The sequence below is a fragment of the Salvelinus alpinus genome, chromosome 37, assembly GCF_045679555.1.
Source record: "Salvelinus alpinus chromosome 37, SLU_Salpinus.1, whole genome shotgun sequence".
Lineage (NCBI taxonomy): Eukaryota > Metazoa > Chordata > Actinopteri > Salmoniformes > Salmonidae > Salvelinus > Salvelinus alpinus.
In genome coordinates, this window is record NC_092122.1 from 7,408,045 (window position 1) to 7,433,267 (window position 25,223).

A 25,223-nucleotide genomic window follows, 5' to 3' on the forward strand; every position below is an offset into this window, starting at 1 on the left:
AAGCGCTATGATGAAACTGGCCCCATGAGGACCGCCACAGGAAAGGAAGAAACAGAGTTACCTCTGCTGCAGAGGAGTTCATCAGAGTTACCAGCCTCAGAAATTGCAGCCCAAATAAATGCTTCACAGAGTTCAAGTAACAGACACATCTCAACATCAACTGTTCAGAGGAGACTGAGTGAATCAGGCCTTCAAGGTCGAATTGCTGCAAAGAAACCTCTACTAAAGGACACCAATACGAAGAAGAGGCTTGCTTTGGCCAAGAAACACGAGCAATGGACATTAGACCGGTAGAAATTTGTCCTTTGGTCTGATGAGTACAAATTGTAGATTTTTGGTTCCAACCGCCGTGTCTTTGTGAGACGTGGTGTGGGTGAACGGATGATCTCTGCATGTGTATTTCCCACCGTAAAGCATGGAGGAGGAGGTGTTATGGTGTGGGGGTGCGTTGCTGGTGACACTGTCTGTGATTTATTTAGAATTCAAGGCACACTTAACCAGCATGGCTACCACAGCATTCTGCAGCGATATGTCATCCCATCTGGTTTGGGCATAGTGGGACTATCATTTGTTTTTCAACAGGACAATGACCCAACACACCTCCAGGCTGTGTAAGAGCTATTTTACCAAGAAGGAGAGTGATGGAGTGCTGCATCAGATAACCTGGCCTCCACAATCTCCCGACCTTAACCAAATTGAGAAGGTTTGGGATGAGTCGGACTGCAAAGTGAAAGAAAAGCAGCCAACAAGTGCTCAGCTTATATGGGAACTCCTACAAGACTGTTAGAAAAGCATTCCAGGTGAAGCTGGTTGAGAGAATGCCAAGAGTGTGCAAAGCTGTCATCAAGGAAAAGGGTGGCTATTTGAAGAATCTCAAAAATAAAATATATTTTGTTTAACACTTTTTTGGTTACCACTTGACTCCATGTGTTATTTCATAGTTTAGATGTCTTCACTATTATTCTATAATGTAAACAATAGTAATAAAAAAAAAGAAAAACCCTTGAATGAGTAGGTGTGTCCAAACTTTTGACTGGTACTGTATATTTATGTGTGTGTATATGTATGTACAGTGGGGAGAACAAGTATTTGATACACTGCCGATTTTGCAGGTTTTCCTACTTATAAAGCATGTAGAGGTCTGTAATTTTTATCATAGGTACACTTCAACTGTGAGAGACGGAATCTAAAACAAAAATTCAGAAAATCACATTGTATGATTTTTAAGTAATTAATTTGCATTTTATTGCATGACATAAGTATTTGATCACCTACCAACCAGTAAGAATTCCGGCTCTCACAGACCTGTTCGTTTTTCTTTAAGAAGCCCTCCTGTTCTCCACTCATTACCTGTATTAACTGTACCTGTTTGAACTCGTTACCTGTATAAAAAGACACCTTTCCACACACTCAATCAAACAGACTCCAACCTCTCCACAATGGCCAAGACCAGAGAGCTGTGTAAGGACATCAGGGATAAAATTGTAGACCTGCACAAGGCTGGGATGGGCTACAGGACAATAGGCAATCAGCTTGGTGAGAAGGCAACAACTGTTGGCGCAATTATTAGAAAATGGAAGAAGTTCAAGATGACGGTCAATCACCCTCGGTCTGGGGCTCCATGCAAGATCTCACCTCGTGGGACATCAATGATCATGAGGAAGGTGAGGGATCAGCCCAGAACTACACGGCAGGACCTGGTCAATGACCTGAAGAGAGCTGGGACCACAGTCTCAAAGAAAACCATTAGTAACACACTACGCCGTCATGGATTAAAATCCTGCAGCGCACGCAATGTCCCCCTGATCAAGCCAGCGCATGTCCAGGACCGTCTGAAGTTTGCCAATGACCATCTGGATGATCCAGAGGAGGAATGGGAGAAGGTCACGTGGTCTGATGAGACAAAAATAGAGCTTTTTGGTCTAAACTCCACTCGCCGTGTTTGGAGGAAGAAGAAGGATGAGTACAACCCCAAGAACACCATCCCAACCGTGAAGCATGGCGGTGGAAACATCATTCTTTGGGGATGCTTTTCTGCAAAGGGGACAGGACGACTGCACCGTATTGAGGGGAGGATGGATGGGGCCATGTATCGCGAGATCTTGGCCAACAACCTCCTTCCCTCAGTAAGAGCATTGAAGATGGGTCGTGGCTGGGTCTTCCAGCATGACAACGACCCGAAACACACAGCCAGGGCAACTAAGGAGTGGCTCCGTAAGAAGCATCTCAAGGTCCTGGAGTGGCCTAGCCAGTCTCCAGACCTGAACCCAATAGAAAATCTTTGGAGGGAGCTGAAAGTCCGTATTGCCCAGCGACAGCCCCGAAACCTGAAGGACCTGGAGAAAGTCTGTATGGAGGAGTGGGCCAAAATCCCTGCTGCAGTGTGTGCAAACCTGGTCAAGAACTACAGGAAACGTATGATCTCTGTAATTGCAAACAAAGGTTTCTGTACCAAATATTAAGTTCTGCTTTTCTGATGTATCAAATACTTATGTCATGCAATAAAATGCAAATTAATTACTTAAAAATCATACAATGTGATTTTCTGGATTTTTGTTTTAGATTCCGTCTCTCACAGTTGAAGTGTACCTATGGTAAAAATTACAGACCTCGACATGCTTTGTAAGTAGGAAAACCTGCAAAATCGGCAGTGTATCAAATACTTGTTCTCCCCACTGTATATACAGTTGAAGTTGGAAGTTTACATACACCTTAGCCAAATACATTTACATTTCAGTTTTTCACAATTCCTTTCACAATTACAAATTCCATGTTTTAGGTCAGTTAGGATCACCACTTTATTTAAAAAATGTGACATGTCAGCATAAAAGTAAAGAGAATGATTTATTTCAGCTTTTATTTCTTTCATCACATTCCCAGTGGGTAAAAAGTTTACATACACTCAATTAGTATTTGGTAGCATTGTCTTTAAATTGTTCAACTCCGGTCAAACGTTTTGGGTAGCCTTCCACAATACGTTGGGTGAATTTTGGCTCATTCCTCCTGACAGAGCTGGTGTACCTGAGTCAGGTTTGTAAGGCCTCCTTGCTCACACACGCTTTTTCAGTTTTGCCCACACATTTTCTAGAGGATTGAGGTCAGGGCTTGTGATGGCCACTCCAATACCTTGACTTTGATGTCCTTAAGCCATTTTGCCACAACTTTGGAAGTATGCTTGGGGTCATTGTCCATTTGGAAGACCCATTTGCAACCAATTTTTAACTTCCTGACTGATGTTGCTTCAATATATCCACATACTTTTCCTTTCTCATGATGCCATCTATTTTGTGAAGTGCACCAGTCCCTCCTGCAGCAAAGCACCCCCACAACATGATGCTGCCACACTCGTGCTTCACGGTTGGTTTGGTGTTCTTTGGCTTGCAAGCCTCCCCCTTTTTCCTCCAACATAACGATGGTCATTATGGCCAAACAGTTCTATTTTTGTTTCATCAGACTAGAGGACATTTCTCCAAAAAGTACGATCTTTGTCCACATGTGCAGTGGCAAACCGTAGTCTGGCTTTTATATGGCTGTTTCCTTGCTGAGTGGCCTTTCAGGTTATGTCGATATAGGACTCATTTTACTGTGAATATAGATACTTTTGTACCTCCAGCATCTTCACACGGTCCTTTGCTGTTGTTCTGGAATCTCTAGGAGACAGAACACATCTTCCTGAGCGGTATGACAGCTGTGTGGTCCCATGGTGTTTATACTTGCGTATTATTGTTTGTACAGATGAACGTGGTACCTTAAGGTGTTTGGAAATTTCTCCCAAGTATGAACCAGACTTGTGGAGGTCTACAGTCTTTTTTCTGAGGTCTGATTTCTTTTGATTTTCCCATGATGTCAAGCAAAGAGGCACTGAGTTTGAAGGTAGGCCTTGAAATACATCCACAGGTACACCTCCAATTGACTCAAATGATGTCAATTAGCCTATCAGAAGCTCCTAAAGCCATGACATAATTTTCTGGAATTGTCCAAGCTGTTTAAAGGCACAGTCAACTTAGTGTATGTAAACTTCTGACCCACTGGAATTGTGATACAGTTAATTATAAGTGAAATAAACTGTCTGTAAACAATTGTTGGAAAAATTACTTGTGTCATGCACAAAGTAGATGTCCTAACCGACTTGCCAAAACTGTAGTTTGTTAACAAGAAATTTGTGGAGTGGTTGAAAAACAAGTTTTAATGACTCCAACCTAAGTGTACATACATGCATACACACACACTTTTGTTTTTAGGGGATAGATAAGCTTTAATATTGCAGATAGATTCTATCTTCCATCAATGTAATTGTCTGAATCACTTCCAATCCCCCATATATTATTTTGTAAATATATATACACAGTACCAGTCAAAAGTTTGGACACACCTACTCATTCCAGGGTTTTTCTTTATTTTTACTACTTTCTACATTGTAGAATAATAGTGAAGACATCTAAACTATGAAATAACACATCTGGAATCATTTAGTAGTGTATAATAACTCATGTAGTAACCAAAAAAAAAGAAGTGTAAAACAAATCCTTGATGACAGCTTTGCACTCTTGGCATTCTCTCAACCAGCTTCTTGAGGTAGTCACTTGGAATGCATTTCAATTAACAGGTGTGCCTTGTTAAAAGTTAATTTGTGGAATTGAATTCCTTCTTAATGCATTTGAGCCAATCATTTGTGTTGCGACAAGGTAGAGTTGGTATACAGAAGATAGCCCTATTTGGTAAAAGACCAAGTCCATATTATGGCAAGAACAGCTCCAATAAGCAAAGAGAAACGACAGTTCATCATTACTTTAAGACATGAAGGTCAGTCAATCTGGGAAATTTCAAGAACTTCGAACGTTTCTTCAAGTGCATTCGCAAAAACCATCAAGTGCTATGATGAAACTGGCTCTGATGAGGACCGCCACAGGGAAGGGGGGGCACCTTCCACGCAAAACATTTTCGTACCCCAACCCCCCAACTAAATGGGAGCCTAGGGTATGGGTATGGCCGGCCGGCCCAGGTAGCCCCTCAGATAACCATACGCTTCTGAGGGGCTAAGGGATTTCTCATTTGTTGTTGAGAAATGCTGGTTAGAAAATGCTGTTTTTCAATCCTTTCCAGCTTGGCCACTGGCCAGGTAGTGACGGCTAGCAAGGTCCTCAGTGGGCTCTTTGGCATTGGCATGGCACTGCTGGCACCATGATGTGCATGTTGTTGGCTTCTTGTGGTGCTTCCACACTGGGTCTGTGGTGTGCGATTGCTCTGGGCAGCTGTTACCTCACAGGCAGTGGAGGCTACTGGTTCCACATCAACCAGCTTGCCTCATCGTCGGCCATATTTATCTGCACTGAGCAGATACTTCTCAACACCGCCTGTGAAACGGAGGCAATACACTGAAAATAACTCCAACTGTGACCCTGGAAACACAATTTTGCCATTACAAGGGGAGAAAGGGACTTCTGATAAGAAACATTAGCTGTGATTCAATATGGCTGACTGGACGCTCGCTGGGAGGGGAGAGGATGCTGAAACAATTTCACAAAAACCTGCAATTCACTTCACAGCTGATAAGGACGAGGCGACAAATAGAGAGAGATTGTTCTTGTCCTGAGAACCTCCATTTTTAAATTAGAAGGGAGGAATGAGAAAGAGAGAGAGCGAGAGAGGGGGGGGGGGGACAATTTCTTGGGATAGCTTATTTAGCACAAATTGGAAGGCTATCTAAATTCACTTCTGCTATATATGCCTCAGCTCTCTGGCTCCATCAATATGTGAACCTCTTAAAAAGGTCTTCACAAGAACACAATGCAGCAGGAGCAACGATGATTCCTCGTTTCACTTTCAAAGGGAAAGGAGAAAGCCTGCAAGTAACATCAATAGCGAAGACAGCGAATTCCGCAGAGCTAGCGTGAAATGACATTGGATTGTCCACATTTCCAGAGAAAATGCAGCCATCCAGGACACCATAGCGTGACAGTGAACGTGGAGGCTACTACTACAGCACTACAGGTGTGAAAGACATTTAGAGAGAGTCAATGTTACCATAAAGCATCCAGTAAATGTCAGTGTGGATGGCTGGTAAAGACACTCACAGCAAACGGTTTTAAGTGCATACATAAAGCTGAAGAGAATAGCTCTAACATATAGCTCAGAGTCATTATTATGACAGTGTCATACTCACTCAGTTAAAAACCTATTTTTCCTTATGTTGACCAGAGAAAGGGTTAAAACTAGTGCACTGTTTAACAACTAGAGACAAATTATCATTGTTGTCTCTGCCCGCCTGTGATTGGACAGACCGTAGCAACTGTACCATGAGTTCTCATTGGTTCCATACACAGAGCTTCCCTTCTATTGTCTGTCTGTCAGATGGACGAGAGGATAGAGAATGTGTTTGTTAGTCATTGGGCCGGGAAGTCCAAAAATCCACACACAAGGGGACACAAGGATTAGGGAAGAGAAAGGGCAGAGAGAGACGGGGACAGTAGGAGTCAGCCTCTCTCCTAATGGTTATTTTTTAACGCAGGTTTCTGAGAACCAGTTTCAGAGTGGAGGGCTAAAATAGCTCTGTAGTCATTATATCTGGACACCAGGGACACAGGGGCGACACAGAACCCGTTTCCACACTTGTTTGTGTGTGACTGCTAACATAAACCTCAGTGTGAATTTGCTGCCAAAGCAGAGATGTGAAATAGACAAAGAGGAATAAGATAGAGATGTTTAGATGTTTCTTTGCCCAGCAGAGCACGTATGTATGTGTGTACAGTATGTGTGTGCGTGTGACCTCCGCGCTGCTTGAAGGTCACCCCCAGTGTTTCTTGGCACTCAGTCCTTTCCCATGCCTTCCCAACGCCCCTCAGACAGCAACACATGCTCCCTCCACAGCAACAGGAAGTGTGTGTGTGTGAGGGGTGGCTTGGACACCCTCCCAGTGGGACAGTGAACAACAGGAAGAGACAGGAGGCTGCAGCTCCAGGGTCTAAAGAGGGGCCTAGTGCATCAGATCTCACCAGCCAGATTATCACACTATCTCCATGTTTTATTAAGAGGGAAATACACAATTTTGTTTCACAGGTCTTTCAGTGAAGAGATTTCAACTGTGTTCAGCTTGGCCAAATATATGCATGTATGGAGACACAGCCAGCCAGCTGCAGTGGGTTGCACTCAGCCTGCTACCGGATGACCCCTGAACTCCGATGACCACACGCAGAACACACTAAAATCAGCTCTCACAGTATGGGGCCATGAGTGAGGGGGTGAAGAGAGGGATGAAATGAAGGAGAGAAAACACACTCAGAGGTCAAAGGGACATGAGGTACTGTGATTAACACAGAGTGACATAATATAAGAACACTCTGCAATCCTGTCCGTCATCAGTAAACAGACTGGGTGAGGTCATCAGAGGGTCAGTCAATGAGGTCATCACAGAGAGCCCAGAAGGTAATCCGTGTTGTTACCAGTGATGTGACCTCAGTGAGGTTTAATGATTCAGAATGGAGTAATGCTGGGGTGTGTGTTTGCGCATTTGTGTGTCTGTCAAAAAAGGGCTTAGATTTTCCCTCTTTGGTTTACTTTTTTAACGTTCTTGATTTTTCGTTCATTTTTAGGCTCATGTTAATTAAGCTGGCAGTTATGGTGCACAGGTGTTTTTTAAATTTATATCGATGCATCATCGGGAATTTAAGGTCATAAGTCTCAATGTAAACGGACTGGGGAGTGCCATCAAGAGAAGTAAGGTAATAGCAAAGATGAAACGGGAGAGAAGTTGACATACTATTCTGGCAGGAAACTCACTTATCCACACCTGAACACGAGAAACTCAAGAAAATGGGATATAGGAATACCTTTTTTCTTCTTTTTACAAATGGGTAGAAGGGGCGTTGCAATCTTGATCCCAAATTCAGTTTATTTTGAGTTTATATCAGAAATAAAAGACAAGGAGGCTAGATGTATAGCTGTTAAATGTAAACTGATTAACAAGGAAGTCACTGACTTGGTCTTCTACAGGAAGGTGCTTGATTTAATTGCCACAGAAACCTCTGGCACTCTTATGTGTGGAAGGGATTTTAACACGATTTGAAACTCAAAATTGGACAGCACAAATCAAAATAGGAAAATTAGCCTAATTGCTAAAAAGATGAATAGGATACTGCAGGATCTAGGACTGCTTGATGTATGGCGTGACATCCACACGTCAGATAGGGAATATACTGTTTACTCAGCCATACATTTTCATGTACAACGCAGATCGACACAGGCTTAAGGATTGTAGGATCAGATCATAGTTTACCTTACTCTACACCTTGATAGCAAACCAAGAAATACTCTATGGAGGCGTAATACAAGCATGCTGAATGATCCAGCATTCAAGGAATCAATAAAGACAGAATTGAACATCTATCTGGAGAATAACGATAATGGGGAAGTATCTCCTGCTACATTGTGGGATGCAGCTAAGGTGGTTATTAGAGGAAAGATCATAGCCACATCATCTCTCAAGAAAAAGATTAAAGCACAGAATCTGCTGAAATTACAGGAAACATTAAGAAACTTAGAACGATTTAGTCATTACAAATACCCTCTTATATTACGAGATATTCAAAAGGTAAAACAGGAAATTGACCAGATTTATTGTGAAGAAGTAGAGAAAAAGCTCAGGTTCCTGAAACAATGATATTATGAAGCAGGCTCAAAAGGCAACAGAATTACTAGCATGGAGACTCAGGAAACAACAAGCACAGAATTCAATTTTCAAAATAAAAGAGCCCAAAACAAAGAAGATTACATGCAAATTGGATGAGATACAGAATGCATTTGAATCATATTACACAAATCTGTACAAGCAACCAGAGAAGGCAAATGCACAGACAAGAGAGCATTTTTTGAACTCCCTTGATCTCCCCTCGATTTGGCACAGAGCAAAATGATAGACCTACTTCAGAAATAACTACTGAAGAAATGAACAATGCAATATCTCATCTAAAAGCAAAGAAATCTCCAGGCACTGATGGCTTCCCTTCAGAATGGTTCAAAGCCTTCAGAGAACAACTAACACCTCTACTTCAGGCCTGTTTTAACTGGACTCTGCGGGAGGGGGGTCTTCCACCATCGTGGAGAGAAGCCATAGTATCTGTAATCCCAAAAGAGTGTAAAGATAAGAGGGAATGCAGTTCCTATAGACCTATTGCAATTCTTAACACGGATTATAAACTATATGCATCAATAACAGCCAAACGAAGTGCTATACAAGTGCTACATTAATCAGTCTAGATGCAGAAAAGGCATTTGATTCAGTGGGATGGGATTATCTATTCCAAGTTATGGAAAGATTTAGTTTCAACAAAGAAGTGATACAGTGCATCAAAACACTGTATTCGTGTCCGACCTTTCGAATAAAGATAAATGGACATTTGTCACGAACAATAAAATTAGAGTGAGGGGCAAGACAAGGCTGTAATCTTTCACCCACGCTCTTCTCCTTGTACCTCGAACCATTAGCACAGGCAATAAGACAGGACATATTTTAGAGGGATTAACAATAAGAGGCAGTGAACATAAGATATGCATGTATGCTGATGACGTTCTGTTACTCCTTAAAGACCCAGGCTCAAGTGGACCTAGATTGATGGATGTTCTACAAACATTTGGAACATATTCAGGCTATGTGCTTAACGTACACAAGACCCAAGCCCTAGTATATAATTATACCTAGTATATAATTATAATTATATATAGAGCTGAAGAGCAGGTATAACTTCCACTGGACCTCTTCATCCATTAAATATCTTGGAGTATATCTACCAAAAGATACACCCAAACTTTATGACATGAATAACAATCACATCAACAAGAAAATATATGATGACCTAGACAGGTGGAATTCACTTCCTGTGGATCTTAGTAGTAGAATTGAAACCAATCAAAATGAACGTCCTGCCGAGGTTACTGTATTTGTTCCAATCACTGCCCATAGAAATCCCGCCTAAACAGTTTAGTGGGATAAACGGATATCAAGGTTTAGCTGGAACAGTAAGAGACCAACAATTAGATATACAATACAACAGCCTTACCAAACCTAAAAGATTATTTCGTGTCAGCCCAATTGCGACCTGGTGTGTTGGTGCAATTCAGAATACGAATCCAAGACTACTTTAACAGAGATACCCATACAGTCAGTTTTGGGAAATAAGGACATGGTAATAGAAATATACAATAGACAAAATCAGTGGATTAATTTCTCTTTTAAGACATGGTTTAAGGTAGTTAAGCAAAATCACTTAGACAGAGAGGTCAAACCGCTGAGTTGGCCGGCATACGACCCCAGCTTCATCCCTGCAACCCTGGACAGCAGATTTAAACAGTGGACGCAGAAAGGCATCACATCATTCAGTACAATTATAAGGAAATGGGGACTTAGATAACTTCCAGGACCTAAGTATAAAACATGGCTTGGATAAAGAAGATTTTTACAGATACCTACAAGTCCGAAACTATTTCTTAAGGGAGATAAAAGTGACTGACCCTCGAGCACCTCCAAAATTTATCCAAGTATTCACTAACGCATACAACTTGGGGAGTAACAAAAAAACGATTTCAAATCTCTACTTGGGTATTCAATCCTCAAACAAACATTCTACAAATTATATTAAACAGAAATGGGAAGAGGAACTTAACATTGAAATAACTGATGAAACATGGTTGAACATATTAGAGACTCAACAAAGCTCCACCAACTCAAGATCACAGAGAGAATTCTGTTGGAAGAATGTTATATGGTTCTTCAGAACACCTCAACTGAAATCCAAACAGACTGGCTCCCTACACCCTTGTTGGAGAGTATGCGGGCTATCAAGGGTGGATCACTCCCATATCTTTTGGTTGCCCCGCAATCTAAACTTACTGGGGAGAAATAAGATCTAACATTGGAAAAATAATGGGATTTGACATAGAACAAACATTAATTTCTTTGTACTTGGGTGAAATACCTGAGATTTCACCCAAGATTATTTATATACACACTAGAGAAAAGTACCTCTTGAAGGTCCTACTGGCAGCCAGTAAAACAGCTATCACTAGGAAATGGCTACAAAAAGACCCTCCCACAGTGACACAATGGATAGACATTGTAGAAGAAATACACCACATGGAGCGTATGACCTTTGCTTTAAGAACTCAAGAGGAGAGAGGTCAGGAATACTGGGGAAAAATGGGTTTCGTACTTGAAAATTGTCTAATTCAAAGATGACGTCAATGTAACTAATCTGATGAACGTATGTGCGCGCTGTAACTGCCAGATCTTTTTAGTTGTTATTTTACTTGTACTTTCTTTGTGTTCCTCAATAAAAACAAAGTAAAAAATAAAAAATAAAACATAAAAAATATGGTTTTTGGCTTAGATGGTGGGCGTGGCACGTGGCGTATATTGGCGTATATTTACATTTCACCTTTATTTGACCAGGTAGGCCAGTTGAGAACAAGTTCTCATTTACAACTGCGACCTGGCCAAGATAAGGCAAAGCAGTGCGACACAAACAACATGAGGTAGTTGGGTGAGTTATTCACAGATGGGTATATATATGTACTATGTACAGGTGCAATGATCGGTAAGCTGCTCTGACAGCTGATGCTTCAAGTTAGTGAGGGAGATATAAGTCTCCAGCTTCAGTGATTTTTGCAATTCGTTCCAGTCATTGGCATCAGAGAATGGGGATGACCAGTGAAATATTCCTGCTTGAGCACGTGCTACCGGTGGGTGCTGCTAAGGTGACCAGTGCGCTGAGATAAGGCAGGGCTTTACCTTGCAAAGACTTATAGATGACCTGGAGCCAGTGGGTTTGGCAACAAATATGAAGCGAGGGCCAGCCAACGAGAGCATACAGGTCGCAGTGGTGGGTAGTATATTGGGCTTTGGTGACAAAACGGATGGCACTGTGATAGACTGCATCCAATTTGCTGAGTAGAGTGTTGGAGGCTATTTTGTAAATGACATCGCCGAAGTCAAGGATCGTTAGGATAGTCAGTGATGCTAGATGGGCGGGCGGGTGCGGGCAGCGATCGGTTGAAGAGCATGCATTTAGTTTTACTTGCATTTAAGAGGAGTTGGAGTGTTATGGCATTGAAGCTATTCTGGAGGTTTGCTAACACAATATCCAAAGAAGGGCCAGACGTATACAGAATGGTGTCGTCTGCGTAGAGGTGGATCAGAGAATCACCAGCAGCAAGAGCGACATCATTGATGTATACAGAGAAAAGAGTCATCCCGAGAATTGAAATCTGTGGCACCCCCATAGAGACTGCCAGAGGTACGGACAACAGGCCCTCCGATTTGACACACTGAACTCTATCTGAGAAGTAGTTGGTGAACCAGGCGAGGCAGTCATTTGAGAAACCAAGGCTGTTGAGTCTGCCGATAAGAAGGCGGTGATTGACAGGTGCAATATGGGGCTGCGGTTCACACACTGCAAACGTTGGTCTGATGTTACTTAGAACCTTTTAGTTCTTCTGTAGTGACACCATAGTCTGAATATTGATATTGGTCATTCCTATGTTGAAGTCTTTACATGTGTTCTATTTATTTATTTTTAACGTCCGTTTTTATAGCTTCCTCCATTTGTTAGTTTGCATGCTGTTCTGTTAGGTCAAATACAGTCAACGGATTGTACCAAACAAGAATGATGATTCCAACAGTTGCCCAAGTGTTTTGATCTATATCGCCAGTGAAATGGCTAAAGCAATATTGGGCAAAACAAAAAATTGCAATTCGATTTTCTGCACATATCGTACAGCCCTAGAGTGAGTGTGTTTGCAATGTTTGCAGTCTTCTTGGGTATGACGCTACAAGCGTGGCACACCTGCATTTGGGGAGTTTCTCACATTCTTCTCTGCAGATCCTCTCAAGCTCTGTCAGGTTGGATGGGGAGCGTTACTGCACAGCTATTTTCAGGTCTCTCCAAAGATGTTAGATCGGGTTCAAGTCCGGGCTCTGGCTGGGCCACTCAAGGACATTCAGAGACATATCCCAAAGCCACTTCTGCGTTGTCTTGGCTGCGTGCTTAGGGTCGTTTTCCTGTTGAAAGGTGAACCTTCGCCCCAGTCTGAGGTCCTGAGCACTCTGGAGCAGGTTTTCATCAAGAATATTTCTGTACTTTGCTCCATTCAAAACATCCCCACAGCATGATGCTGCCACCACCATGCTTCACCGTAGGGATGATGCCAGGTTTCCTCCAGATGTGACATGGGCTGTTACTGTGACCGTATTAAACGCCACACCGGTAGTCACGAGTCATGATAGCAGTCAAATTCCACGTGACCGTTTAGTCACGGTAATCAGGCTTCTCCACGCTGTGATACTGCTGATGGTCATTAGTAGTCCACAAAACTTGTGGCATGGAGCATTGTCCTGCTGGAAAAAAACAATCCTCAGAGTTGGGGAACATTGTCAGAGCAGAAGGAAGCAAGTTTTCTTCCAGGACAACCTTGTACGTGGCTTAATTCATGCGTCCTTCACAAAGACAAATCTGCCTGATGCAAGACCTGGAGAGGCCTACAAGCCACAGCGTCATGCACCCACTGTGAAATTTTGGATCGGTGATGATCTGGGGGTGCTTCAGCAAGGCTGGAATCGGTTATTCCAGCAGGACAATGCTCCATGCCACACAGCCAGGTCAATCAAGGTGTGGATGGAGGACCACCAGATCAAGACCCTATCATGGCCAGCCCAATCTCCAGACCTGAACCCCATTGAAAACCTCTGGAATGTGATCAAGAGGAAGATGGATGGTCACAAGCCATCAAACAAAGCTGAACTGCTTGGATTTTTGCGCCAGGAGTGGCATGAAGTCACCCAACATCAATGTGAAAGACTGGTGGAGGGCATGCCAAGACACATGAAAGCTGTGATTGAAAATCAGGGTTATTCCACCAAATATTGATTTCTGAACTCTTCCTAAGTTAAAACATTAGTATTGTGTTGTTTAAAAATTAATATGAACATATTTTCTTTGCATTGTTCGAGGTCTGACAACACTGCATCTTTTTTGTTATTTTGACCAGTTGTCATTTTCTGCAAATAAATGCTCTAAATGACAATATTTTTTATTTGGAATTTGGGAGAAATGTTGTCAGTAGTTTATAGAATAAAACAAAAAAGTTTATTTTACCCAAACACATACCTATAACTGGTAAAACAAGAGAAACTGATAATTTTGCAGTGGTCTCAATTTTTTCCAGAGCTGTATATTCCCTACAGGCTGCATCTAATCGAACCTGGTCATGTTGCCAGATATTCTTCATAAATTGGCCAACTCCATTGTCATTCACAGTGTCATTTGGCATTAAAATCAACAAAAGAGTTAGATAAAACAAGCGGATCTGGCAACCAGGCGAGTGTGACTAATGGATTGAGGGTAATTATGTCTGTCCTATCAGACAGGTGTATAACACCTGATGATTGGCCAAAAGTCCCCTAGGTTTCACGTACCATTACACTCGCCACAGTTGCCGAGCCCGGTCTTCAAGAGAGTGCAAACACACAGACTGGCATGGTGACAAAGAGAGGGAGAAAGAGACAAAGAGAGGCGGAGGGGGAGGGGGGAGAAAGAAAGCGACAGAGATCATTTTGAATTTAAAAATCGACCTTTGGCACAATTCCGAGATGTCTTCAATCTAGTGACACCGGCACCAGCGGAAAACACCCTCTGAAGGAAACAGTGTGTGCTCTGATGCCTCGGAGTTGAGACAGAGACAGCTCCTCTTTAATTTTGCCATTTCCTGCCAAAATATGACATCATTATCCTCTGCCTGACATTGACATCCCAATTTCAGTACTGAAACCTGGCCAATCTGTGGAGTGTGAATCCTAATGACTGTGTTCCAGAGCTTACGTAGAGAAAATAGCCATTACTGAACAACACAGGCTTGATAGGTGTCAGTTGGCTACTAGAGCAGTTGGCTGCAGGCCTCCCAAAACTGGCCCACGATTGAATATTTTTTGGGTAAAAAATATATACTGTAAAATCATCAAGATTTCAACAACAAAAATATTTTAATTTAAGAAACGTAAAATTATTTCCACAAATTAAAAAAAGAGACCGAGATCATGTCTCAATGTAATCAAGGAATGAAATTGTTGTTTTCAAATACAATTTCTTGGGCTTAGTTATGGTCAATTTTCAGTGTACATTATAATTGCAGTGTACATGATAATATAATTATATTATTATAATAATGTTCCGGCCCCCAACCATCCGCTCCGACAAAAATCGCCCCCAGGCTAAATCTACTTGCCTACCCCTGCACTAGACACAATACTACACTGAACTAAAGACTGCTCAAAGCTAACGAAAGGATGAAATGAGGGACCTGTTACATGAGACCAATCAGAGGAAAGAGGAGATGTAGAGAGGGGAAGAGAGAATAGGGAAAGAGAGCGGTTGATAGAAAGAGAGAGAAGAGAAGAGTGAGAGAGAAAATGTTGAGAGCGAAAGGTTGATACAGAGAAAAATAGAAAGTGTGAGAGACATGCTGCCAGAGAAGGGAGGGAGGGTGTGCGAGATGAGTAGGAAGGGCTATTAGTGCTCCGAGACGGAGCGAGTTAGAGTGGGAGAGGGGAGCGTAGCACAGCCAGAGAGCAGAACAGTGATCTCTCTACTCCAGCCTGGATCCTTACACACCCTGAGGACTTAACTACACCATCTTACCCGTCACACACAGCCAGAAACCGCCTCAGCGACTTCAGGTCCTTTTCTTTCTCCCTCTCATCCTCCTTCACTCTACCTGGGAGGGAGTGTTCCACCTGGCTATCTATGCTGACAGTGCTGTAAGGTAGAGGACGGAGACACACACGACTACCTCAGAGGACAAGGTAAACATCTATCACTGCACTGATTTCTCCATTCTCTGTTACAATAGCGCGCTTGATAATGAATGTCAGTATGTACACTGAAGCAAGTAAATGCATTTCGGATGCGTTCAAAAACGAACTCAAAATGACAACAGTAATGTACAGTTCTTGCCAAAAGCACTCTCATCTTCTACCTCTGATGAACCGTGAGGAACGGTTGTCAAAACACAAAACGCCACCATACTGTACAGTACGTGCACACTATCAGCAGAGTTCAAAAGAGAAACTGGAGCAAAAAGCCTGCAAACTTCTCACTCGTATTGTACCAACAGACAAAGAACCACCAGCCGTGTGCGCTCACTGCATGTACAGAACCATAGCGCTCTAGTATAGTCTCTGCTTGTCTGCTCCGCCAGCCTACAGTAGAGACATAACTCGACCAATACAGCACACAGTCTCATCCAAAGTGATTATATTTCTGCTCCTTCTGCCTGCCTGCCCACTTACTCAACGCTCTGATAATGTTAAGCATCACTTATGAGCGCGGTGTCTCTGAAGCCTTGCTCTTAGCGCGGAGCGGAGCACGGGGGCTTTTGTGCAAACACACCGTTCTCATAACAGCCTGAGCCTTCCACTCATCTCACACACACGTAGAGACACACACACACACACACAAACAAATACACCTTCTCAGAGTGCACTGTGAGCTGTCATGCGTGCAAGTGAATAACTGAAAGCCAGTGGCTTAACCTCTGTGTGCAGTGCCACTGCGTGAAATTACAGAAACCAAACCATATGCTCTGTGTTATACGGATCATACGCTGTTACATGCTCTGTGTCACGGATCATACGCTGTTACATGCTCTGTGTCATACAGATCATACGCTGTTACATGCTCTGTGTCATACGCCGTTACATGCTCTGTGTCATACGGATCATACACTGTCATGCTCTGTGTCATACGGATCATATGCCGTTACATGCTCTGTGTCATACGGATCATACGCTGTTACATACTCTGTGTCATATGGATCATACGCCGTTACATGCTCTGTGTCATACGGATCATACGCTGTTACATGCTCTGTGTCATACGGATCATACACTGTCATGCTCTGTGTCATACGGATCATACGCCGTTACATGCTCTGTGTCATATGGATCATACGCCGTTACATGCTCTGTGTCATATGGATCATACGCTGTTACATGCTCTGTGTCATACGGATCATACGCTGTTACATGCTCTGTGTCATATGGATCATACGCTGTTACATGCTCTGTGTCACGGATCATACGCTGTTACATGCACTGTGTCATACAGATCATACGCTGTTACATGCTCTGTGTCATACGGATCATACACTGTCATGCTCTGTGTCATACGGATCATACACTGTTACATGCTCTGTGTCATACGGATCATACGCTGTTACATGCTCTGTGTCATACGGATCATACACTGTCATGCTCTGTGTCATACGGATCATACGCTGTCATGCTCTGTGTCATATGGATCATACGCCGTTACATGCGCTGTGTCATACGGATCATACACTGTTACATGCTCTGTGTCATATGCCGTTACATGCTCTGTGTCATACGCTGTTACATGCTGTGTCATACGGATCATATGCCGTTACATGCTCTGTGTCATACAGATCATACGCTGTTACATGCTCTGTGTCATACAGATCATACGCTGTTACATGCTCTGTGTCATACGGATCATACACTGTTACATGCTCTGTGTCATACAGATCATACGCCGTTACATGCTCTGTGTCATACGGATCATACGCTGTTACATGCTCTGTGTCATACGGATCATACGCTGTTACATGCTCTGTGTCATACGGATCATACACTGTCATGCTCTGTGTCATACAGATCATACACTGTTACACGCTCTGTGTCATATGATTCATACGCTGTTACACGCTCTGTGTCATATGATTCATACGCTGTTACATGCGCTGTGTCATACGGATCATACACTGTTACATGCTCTGTGTCATACGGATCATACGCCGTTACATGCTCTGTGTCATACAGATCATACACTGTTACACGCTCTGTGTCATATGGTTCATACGCTGTTACATGCGCTGTGTCATACGGATCATACACTGTTACATGCTCTGTGTCATACGGATCATACGCCGTTACATGCTCTGTGTCATACAGATCATACGCTGTTACATGCGCTGTGTCATACGGATCATACACTGTTACATGCTCTGTGTCATACGGATCATACGCCGTTACACGCTCTGTGTCATATGGTTCATACGCTGTTACATGCGCTGTGTCATACGGATCATACACTGTTACATGCTCTGTGTCATACGGATCATACGCCGTTACATGCTCTGTGTCATACAGATCATACACTGTTACATGCTCCGTGTCATATGCTCTGTGTCATATGGATCATACGCTGTTACATGCTCTGTGTCATATGGATCATACGCCGTTACATGCTCTGTGTCATACAGATCATACACTGTCATGCTCTGTGTCATACAGATCATACGCTGTTACATGCTCTGTGTCATATGGATCATACGCCGTTACATGCTCTGTGTCATACAGATCATACACTGTCATGCTCTGTGTCATACAGATCATACACTGTTACACGCTCTGTGTCATATGGTTCATACGCTGTTACATGCGCTGTGTCATACGGATCATACACTGTTACATGCTCTGTGTCATACGGATCATACGCCGTTACATGCTCTGTGTCATACAGATCATACACTGTTACATGCTCCGTGTCATATGCTCTGTGTCATATGGATCATACGCTGTTACATGCTCTGTGTCATATGGATCATACGCCGTTACATGCTCTGTGTCATACAGATCATACACTGTCATGCTCTGTGTCATACAGTTCATACGCTGTTACATGCTCTGTGTCATATGCCGTTACATGCTCTGTGTCATACGCCGTTACATGCGTTGTGTCATACGGATCATACGCTGTTACATGTTGTGTCATACGGATCATACGCCGTTACATGCTCTGTGTCATACAGATCATACGCTGTTACATGCTCTGTGTCATATGGATCATACGCTGTTACATGCTCTGTGTCATACGGATCATACACTGTCATATGCTCTGTGTCATACGGATCATACGCTGTCATATGCTCTGTCATTTGAGCTTGTCTCTTCTCCCAGTAGCACTACTAGTCTCTGGCCCTCTTGAGCTTCTGTTCACACACAGACAGACGCAGCAAAAGATGGAGAGAGAGAGAGATGAAGAGACAGAGAAAGAGAGAGAGCGAGAGAGAGAGAGAGAGAGAGAGAGAGAGAGAGCGAGATGACAGAGGAGGGAGGGAGCCTGCACAAAGGACCAGTTCAAAGGCTGAGGGTTCATTTGTCAAACAAACGCATGGCAGGCCTTGAATAGCCAAAGGTATAATAAGTAAGACATCCACTAGGAATCAAACAAGAGTCAGAACATCTCTCTCTCTGTCTCTCCATCTCTCTCCATCCCCTTTTCTTGGGGGGGGGGGGAGAATTAATTCAATACAAACCCGATTAGAGGTTATTAACAAAACACACTATAACAGCATCTCTGCATGTCTGGCAGACATATCAGTGTGGATGACGGATCACCACCTCAAGCTGAACCTCGGCAAGACGGAGCTGCTCTTCCTCCCGGGGAAGGACTGCCCGTTCCATGATCTCGCCATCACGGTTGACAACTCCATTGTGTCCTCCTCCCAGAGTGCTAAGAACCTTGGCGTGATCCTGGACAACACCCTGTCGTTCTCAACTAACATCAAGGCGGTGACCCGTTCCTGTAGGTTCATGCTCTACAACATTCGCAGAGTACGACCCTGCCTCACGCAGGAAGCGGCGCAGGTCCTAATCCAGGCACTTGTCATCTCCCGTCTGGATTACTGCAACTCGCTGTTGGCTGGGCTCCCTGCCTGTGCCATTAAACCCCTACAACTCATCCAGAACGCCGCAGCCCGTCTGGTGTTCAACTTTCCCAAGTTCTCTCACGTCACCCCGCTCCTCCGCTCTCTCCACTGGCTTCCAGTTGAAGCTCGCATCCGCTACAAGACCATGGTGCTTGCCTACGGAGCTGTGAGGGGAACGGCACCTCCGTACCTTCAGGCTCTGATCAGGCCCTACACCCAAACAAGGGCACTGCGTTCATCCACCTCTGGCCTGCTCGCCTCCCTACCTCTGAGGAAGTACAGTTCCCGCTCAGCCCAGTCAAAACTGTTCGCTGCTCTGGCACCCCAATGGTGGAACAAACTCCCTCACGACGCCAGGTCAGCGGAGTCAATCACCACCTTCCGGAGACACCTGAAACCCCACCTCTTTAAGGAATACCTAGGATAGGATAAAGTAATCCTTCTAACCCCCCCCCCTTAAAAGAGTTAGATGCACTATTGTAAAGTGGTTGTTCCACTGGATATCATAAGGTGAATGCAGCAATTTGTAAGTCGCTCTGGATAAGAGCGTCTGCTAAATGACTTAAATGTTAAATGTTTAAATGTTAAATAACAGACAGGCAGATCTATCACTGGGTTAACTTAACGTACAGTAGGCTGTTACTGATACAGCTTAACAGACTGTCTGGATAATGATCATTTGGGTCTGATATGTCATGACACACTTCTCATTCATTATCCTCCTTTCATTTACGTCTCTTCCTCTCTCCATCTTTTTGTTCTCCAGGACGACGATTGAGGGAGGAAAAATAAACGGAAGGATGATGTCATCCCCTGATTTGTCCCGCTATCCTACTCTGTGACAGAAAGAGAGAGAGCGCGCGCACCAAATGCCACATAGCTGATGGCCCAGTGTTGTAATATATTCTCCTCTCTCTCTCCAAAGTAGCTAATGACCTTCCTCCCAGCCTGGTCTGACTTTGTATAAGGTGCCACAGCACTGAGGTGATCCTGCCTCACCCCAGTGGAATTACAAAGTGCGAGGAGACGGAAACGCCATTAACCTTTACTCTCCTCTCTGGAAGGTGATGGAGGGGTGTTTCTGAAGGGTGTCGGAGGGAATACGTACAGAAGGAAGAGGGGAGGACAGTTGAGTATCAGCCAGGCACTGCTCTGCCTCTGTTAAGATCCGAGGAGGACCACAGATCAAATAACAAAGGACGACAAGCAGCTGCATAAAAGAAACCATTCATTTAGTAAACCACGTGGCTGGACGCTACAATGCACATCCTCTCCCTGCCCACCGCGGACGACGAGTGCGTGCGTTCCTGCGTTTAATGAATCCTCGGCGCTTTCCCCTAACCGGAATACAGTGTTTTTATTGGATGTACGAGAGTATAGGGCAGTCCTCTGTGATCCATCACTGTTGTTTACAGCCTCTGGGTAAAGTAAATGGAGAAATGTTTTGAAGGTGGACTGGTCTTTCTCTCATGGTGGAGCTGAATTTGTATCCGTGGAACTAGAAAAGGAAGGATCCAAGAAACGTACTTTCAGCTGGCTCCAACTGCACTCATCTGCATCATAATACTCCCATTATTTAGACAAAAGGCTGCACCATTAGGATTAAACGTGTGCCAAGTGGAGATCTCTGCTACTACTGCATTAGTATTACCACAAGAGTATTACTACTACAGAACTATGGTTGGTTCTTGTGATTTTCTATTGGGGCCTCAGAAAGTCGGCTCTGGCTGGTTCATGGACTCTTGAAGGGGAGACGGCACACGAGGGAGGGGTGAGTACAGTGTGTCTGCAGTATAAATGCCTATTGAGCAACAAAAGGACTGTCTGGTTCTGGATAGTTTCTCTGGACATGACTAGCCTCTGGACAGATCACAGGGAAAACTGTGTTATATCTAGACATAAAAGCAAAGCAAGGACGTTCATTAAAGTGAAATACCTAAGAACATGGACACATTGATCAAAGTAACCACAAACACAACCCTAAGCCTAACGTAACAACAAAACACTGACATGGACTGACTAAAGTGAAGCACTATTAGTTCTAGTCAGCTAACAATGTAACACGAGATAAAGGTGTCAGCAATGAAGGGATAAAGGGAGTGTACTCATTTTCACTCTTTCCACAAAGCGAAAATCTTATTATCACACACAGCAGAACACCATTTTTTTAAAGCACAGCGGAAAACTGTGGAAATTGGCTTTTTGATTTTTAATTGCCACCTTTTGAAAGATTCCATCAAGATGACATCACACAATCAGTTTGAGATTGAAACTTCCACACTTGAAAAGGTTCACACATTGGCCACATCTCACACTAAATAGAATCCCAGTGAAGTAAAAATACACTCAGACAAAGTCCCAGACACAAAAACAGCCAGACAGATAGACAGACAGATCAGCTAGATGAGATTTAAAATGAATAGAAACAGCCTCTTCTACACTGTTGTACACTCCCATATAACCTAGTTTAATTCAACTTATTGAAGGTCTTCACCAGGAAATGACAATGAGACACGTAAGACATAGATGAGAGGCAGTCAATAGTCATGCATACGATACACTTCTGTGGTGAAACACAACACCTTTCTCTCCCACTATACATAAGTTAATGCAATCCGACTCAGTCCTGATCTTTCTCTCCTCCTCTCTCTGTGTCACCACGTCTCTCTAGGATAATGCATACCCCTCCTGTGCTGATCTCAGAAGCCACCATGAGCAACGTGACTGTCCTCGACACCTCGGAACCCTCTGACCTTGATATGACCCAGTCTGCCGCCCCCTACCCCGTCAGCTTCCAGGTACATGCTTACATGTGTTCCACTTCTACTTCAATTAAGAGGGTAAACTTAGTTCAACGTCAGTTATCGTGAAAGCAGATAGCACGATTAAAGCATATCGCAATGAAAGCAGATATCAGTATGAAATTGGTTATCGCGATACAAGCAGTTATTACAAAACTATTATTGTGATACTATGATTATCGTAAAACGAAATGCTATTACCCTCCGGATCTCCAGGTGTCGCTGACAGGGTTCCTGCTGCTAGAGATCGTGCTGGGCCTAAGCAGCAACCTGACAGTGCTGGTCCTCTACTGCATGAAGCAGAACCTCATCACCTCCGTGTCCAACATCGTCACCATGAATCTGCACGTCCTAGACGTACTAGTGAGTGTCAGTCTTTGATATTTCCATTAGGCACAGACCTCGGATCAGTTAATACATTGAAAATACAAACTTGAACCATTGGGAGGGAAAACACAAAACTGACCTTAAATCAATGTGTAGGGACAATTCCAGTGAGTGTCTAGGATGAGATGATTGCAGTGCAATTAGTCTGTGACAAATCTCAAGATTCTTTAGGAAGTAGGCCACTATATCTGCTGTAGAAGGAGACAAATGTACCTATTAATAATTGTAATACTTATTTATCTCTCTGGTTCCAGGTGTGTGTGTCTTGCATCCCTCTGACTGCCGTGGTAATACTCCTCCCCCTAGAGGCTGATACAGCGCTGGTCTGCTGCTTCCACGAGGCCTGTGTCTCCTTCGCTAGCGTAGCCACTGCCTCGAACGTGCTAGCCATCACTGTCGACCGCTACGACATCTCAGTGCGTCCAGCCAACCGCATGCTAACCATGGGCCGCGCCGTGGCTCTGCTGGGCTTAATTTGGGCTATGTCCTTCTTCAGTTTCCTGGTCCCCTTCATGGAGGTGGGCTTCTTCAGCGATTTTGGCTCAGAGTTCGTCAACCAGACTGCAGTTGCCTCTGTGGTCCATACTAACGAGTACTACACAGAGCTGGGGCTGTACTACCACCTCCTGGCTCAGATCCCCATCTTTTTCTTCACGGCCGTAGTCATGCTTGTGACCTACTACAAGATACTCCAGGCCCTGAACATCCGCATCGGGACCCGCTTCCAACACAACCAGCCCAAGAAGAAGCCCCACAAGAAGAAGACCATCTCCTTGACCACCGCAACGCAGGTGGAATCTACAGATGCGTCCCAGGGCAGCGGGGCAGTCCGAGGGGGCGGAAACCCACCTGCGGTCCTGTCGATGCGGACCTCCGTCTCCGTCCTCATGGCTCTGCGCAGGGCCGTTAAACGCCACCGGGAACGGCGGGAGAGGCAGAAACGTGTCTTCAGGATGTCCCTACTCATCATCTCCACCTTCCTGCTCTGCTGGACGCCCATCACAGTCCTCAACACGGTCATCCTCAGCGCAGGGCCCTCAGACTTCACGGTCAAGTTGCGGTTGGGTTTCCTGGTCATGGCCTACGGGACAACCATCTTTCACCCACTGCTCTACGCCTTCACCAGGCAGAAGTTCCAGAAGGTGTTGAAGAGCAAGATGAAGAAGAGGGTGGTGTCTGTGGTGGAGGCTGAGCCCATGCCCAACAACGTGGTCATTCACAACTCCTGGATCGACCCCAAGAGGAACAACAAGAAAGTCACCTTCGAGGAGACTGAGGTCAGGCAGAAGTGTCTATCTTCCCAGGACCTGGAACAAAACAACATCGTCTGTCATCCATGATAAGGCTATAGTGCATCGTGAAGATTGGCTTGGAGGCAGTTGTTAGGCCGAAAGACATACCTCTCAACAGAGGTGGCAGAGTGGGATAATGGGATGTCCATCTTCAGAGAAAGTGGAATAAAGACAATTTCTGAGAAGCCATTGAATATCTGCATGGCTAGAGGGAGTTGGTAGACATGCGTCTGAGCCAAGGTCAAGATAGAAAAGCTTCTGTTCAGAAGATGTAGAATAAGACCATGTGGATTATGAGGACGTGAAGTAAGAATAAAATGGAATAAGCAATGGACACTCATACAGGGTGACAAAACATTATCAGGAACCAACTCATTTAAAAAAGGGAAACCACTTATCCAAAGCAGTAATGTAAATGAAAGTGTTTTACCTGTATAGTTACCCTAAAGGGGTCATGTATTACTATTTATTGTAAGAGGTTGATGTGGCGTCAAGGACAATTTAAACTAAGTACTGTACTGCATGGTGTTGTTATAAACCGTAACATAATTATTGTGTATAGTCATGTACAGTGTATAGAATAAATATATGTTTACAACACATAAAAAGGAAAGATTCACCCATTTTGAATATTATATGAAATTTGTGCATCTCTGAGCTATGACGCAAAATGCATCATACCGGCTGTGTTTCTGCCTGCTTGAATGGCTAATAGCTCAGATAAACATGAAAACATGAAATGACCCCTGGAATCGATAGAACATAGCTCAGAGATAGACAAATATGACACAACATTTAAAATGGGTGACTCTTTCCATTAAGCACTAAGTATTTGTCCTTTTATAATAAATAATGTGAAAAAAGTTGAGAGGGCATTCTGCTGGGTATTCTGGTTAAAGGGTATTCTGTCACATATACCCCACTTTATTACGCTTTTGTAAACTTAGCCACTTAGGCACAGAGGACATCTAGT

At 43.7% G+C, this 25,223-nt stretch overlaps 1 protein-coding gene and 1 pseudogene across 1 annotated transcript; one reads left to right on the top strand and one right to left on the bottom strand.

Moving 5' to 3' along the window:
* The window catches only part of LOC139565829 (conserved oligomeric Golgi complex subunit 5-like), a 112,556-nt pseudogene that overhangs the window by 70,228 nt on the left and 17,105 nt on the right, over positions 1–25,223 (bottom strand).
* Positions 15,588–25,078, top strand: LOC139565774 (G-protein coupled receptor 22-like). The gene is made up of 5 exons (XM_071386315.1): positions 15,588–15,844; positions 20,537–21,541; positions 22,442–22,568; positions 22,788–22,934; positions 23,213–25,078. The coding sequence occupies exons 3-5, from the start codon at positions 22,446–22,448 to the stop codon at positions 24,296–24,298; spliced, it is 1,356 nt and encodes a 451-aa protein (XP_071242416.1). The 5' UTR covers positions 15,588–15,844; positions 20,537–21,541; positions 22,442–22,445; the 3' UTR covers positions 24,299–25,078.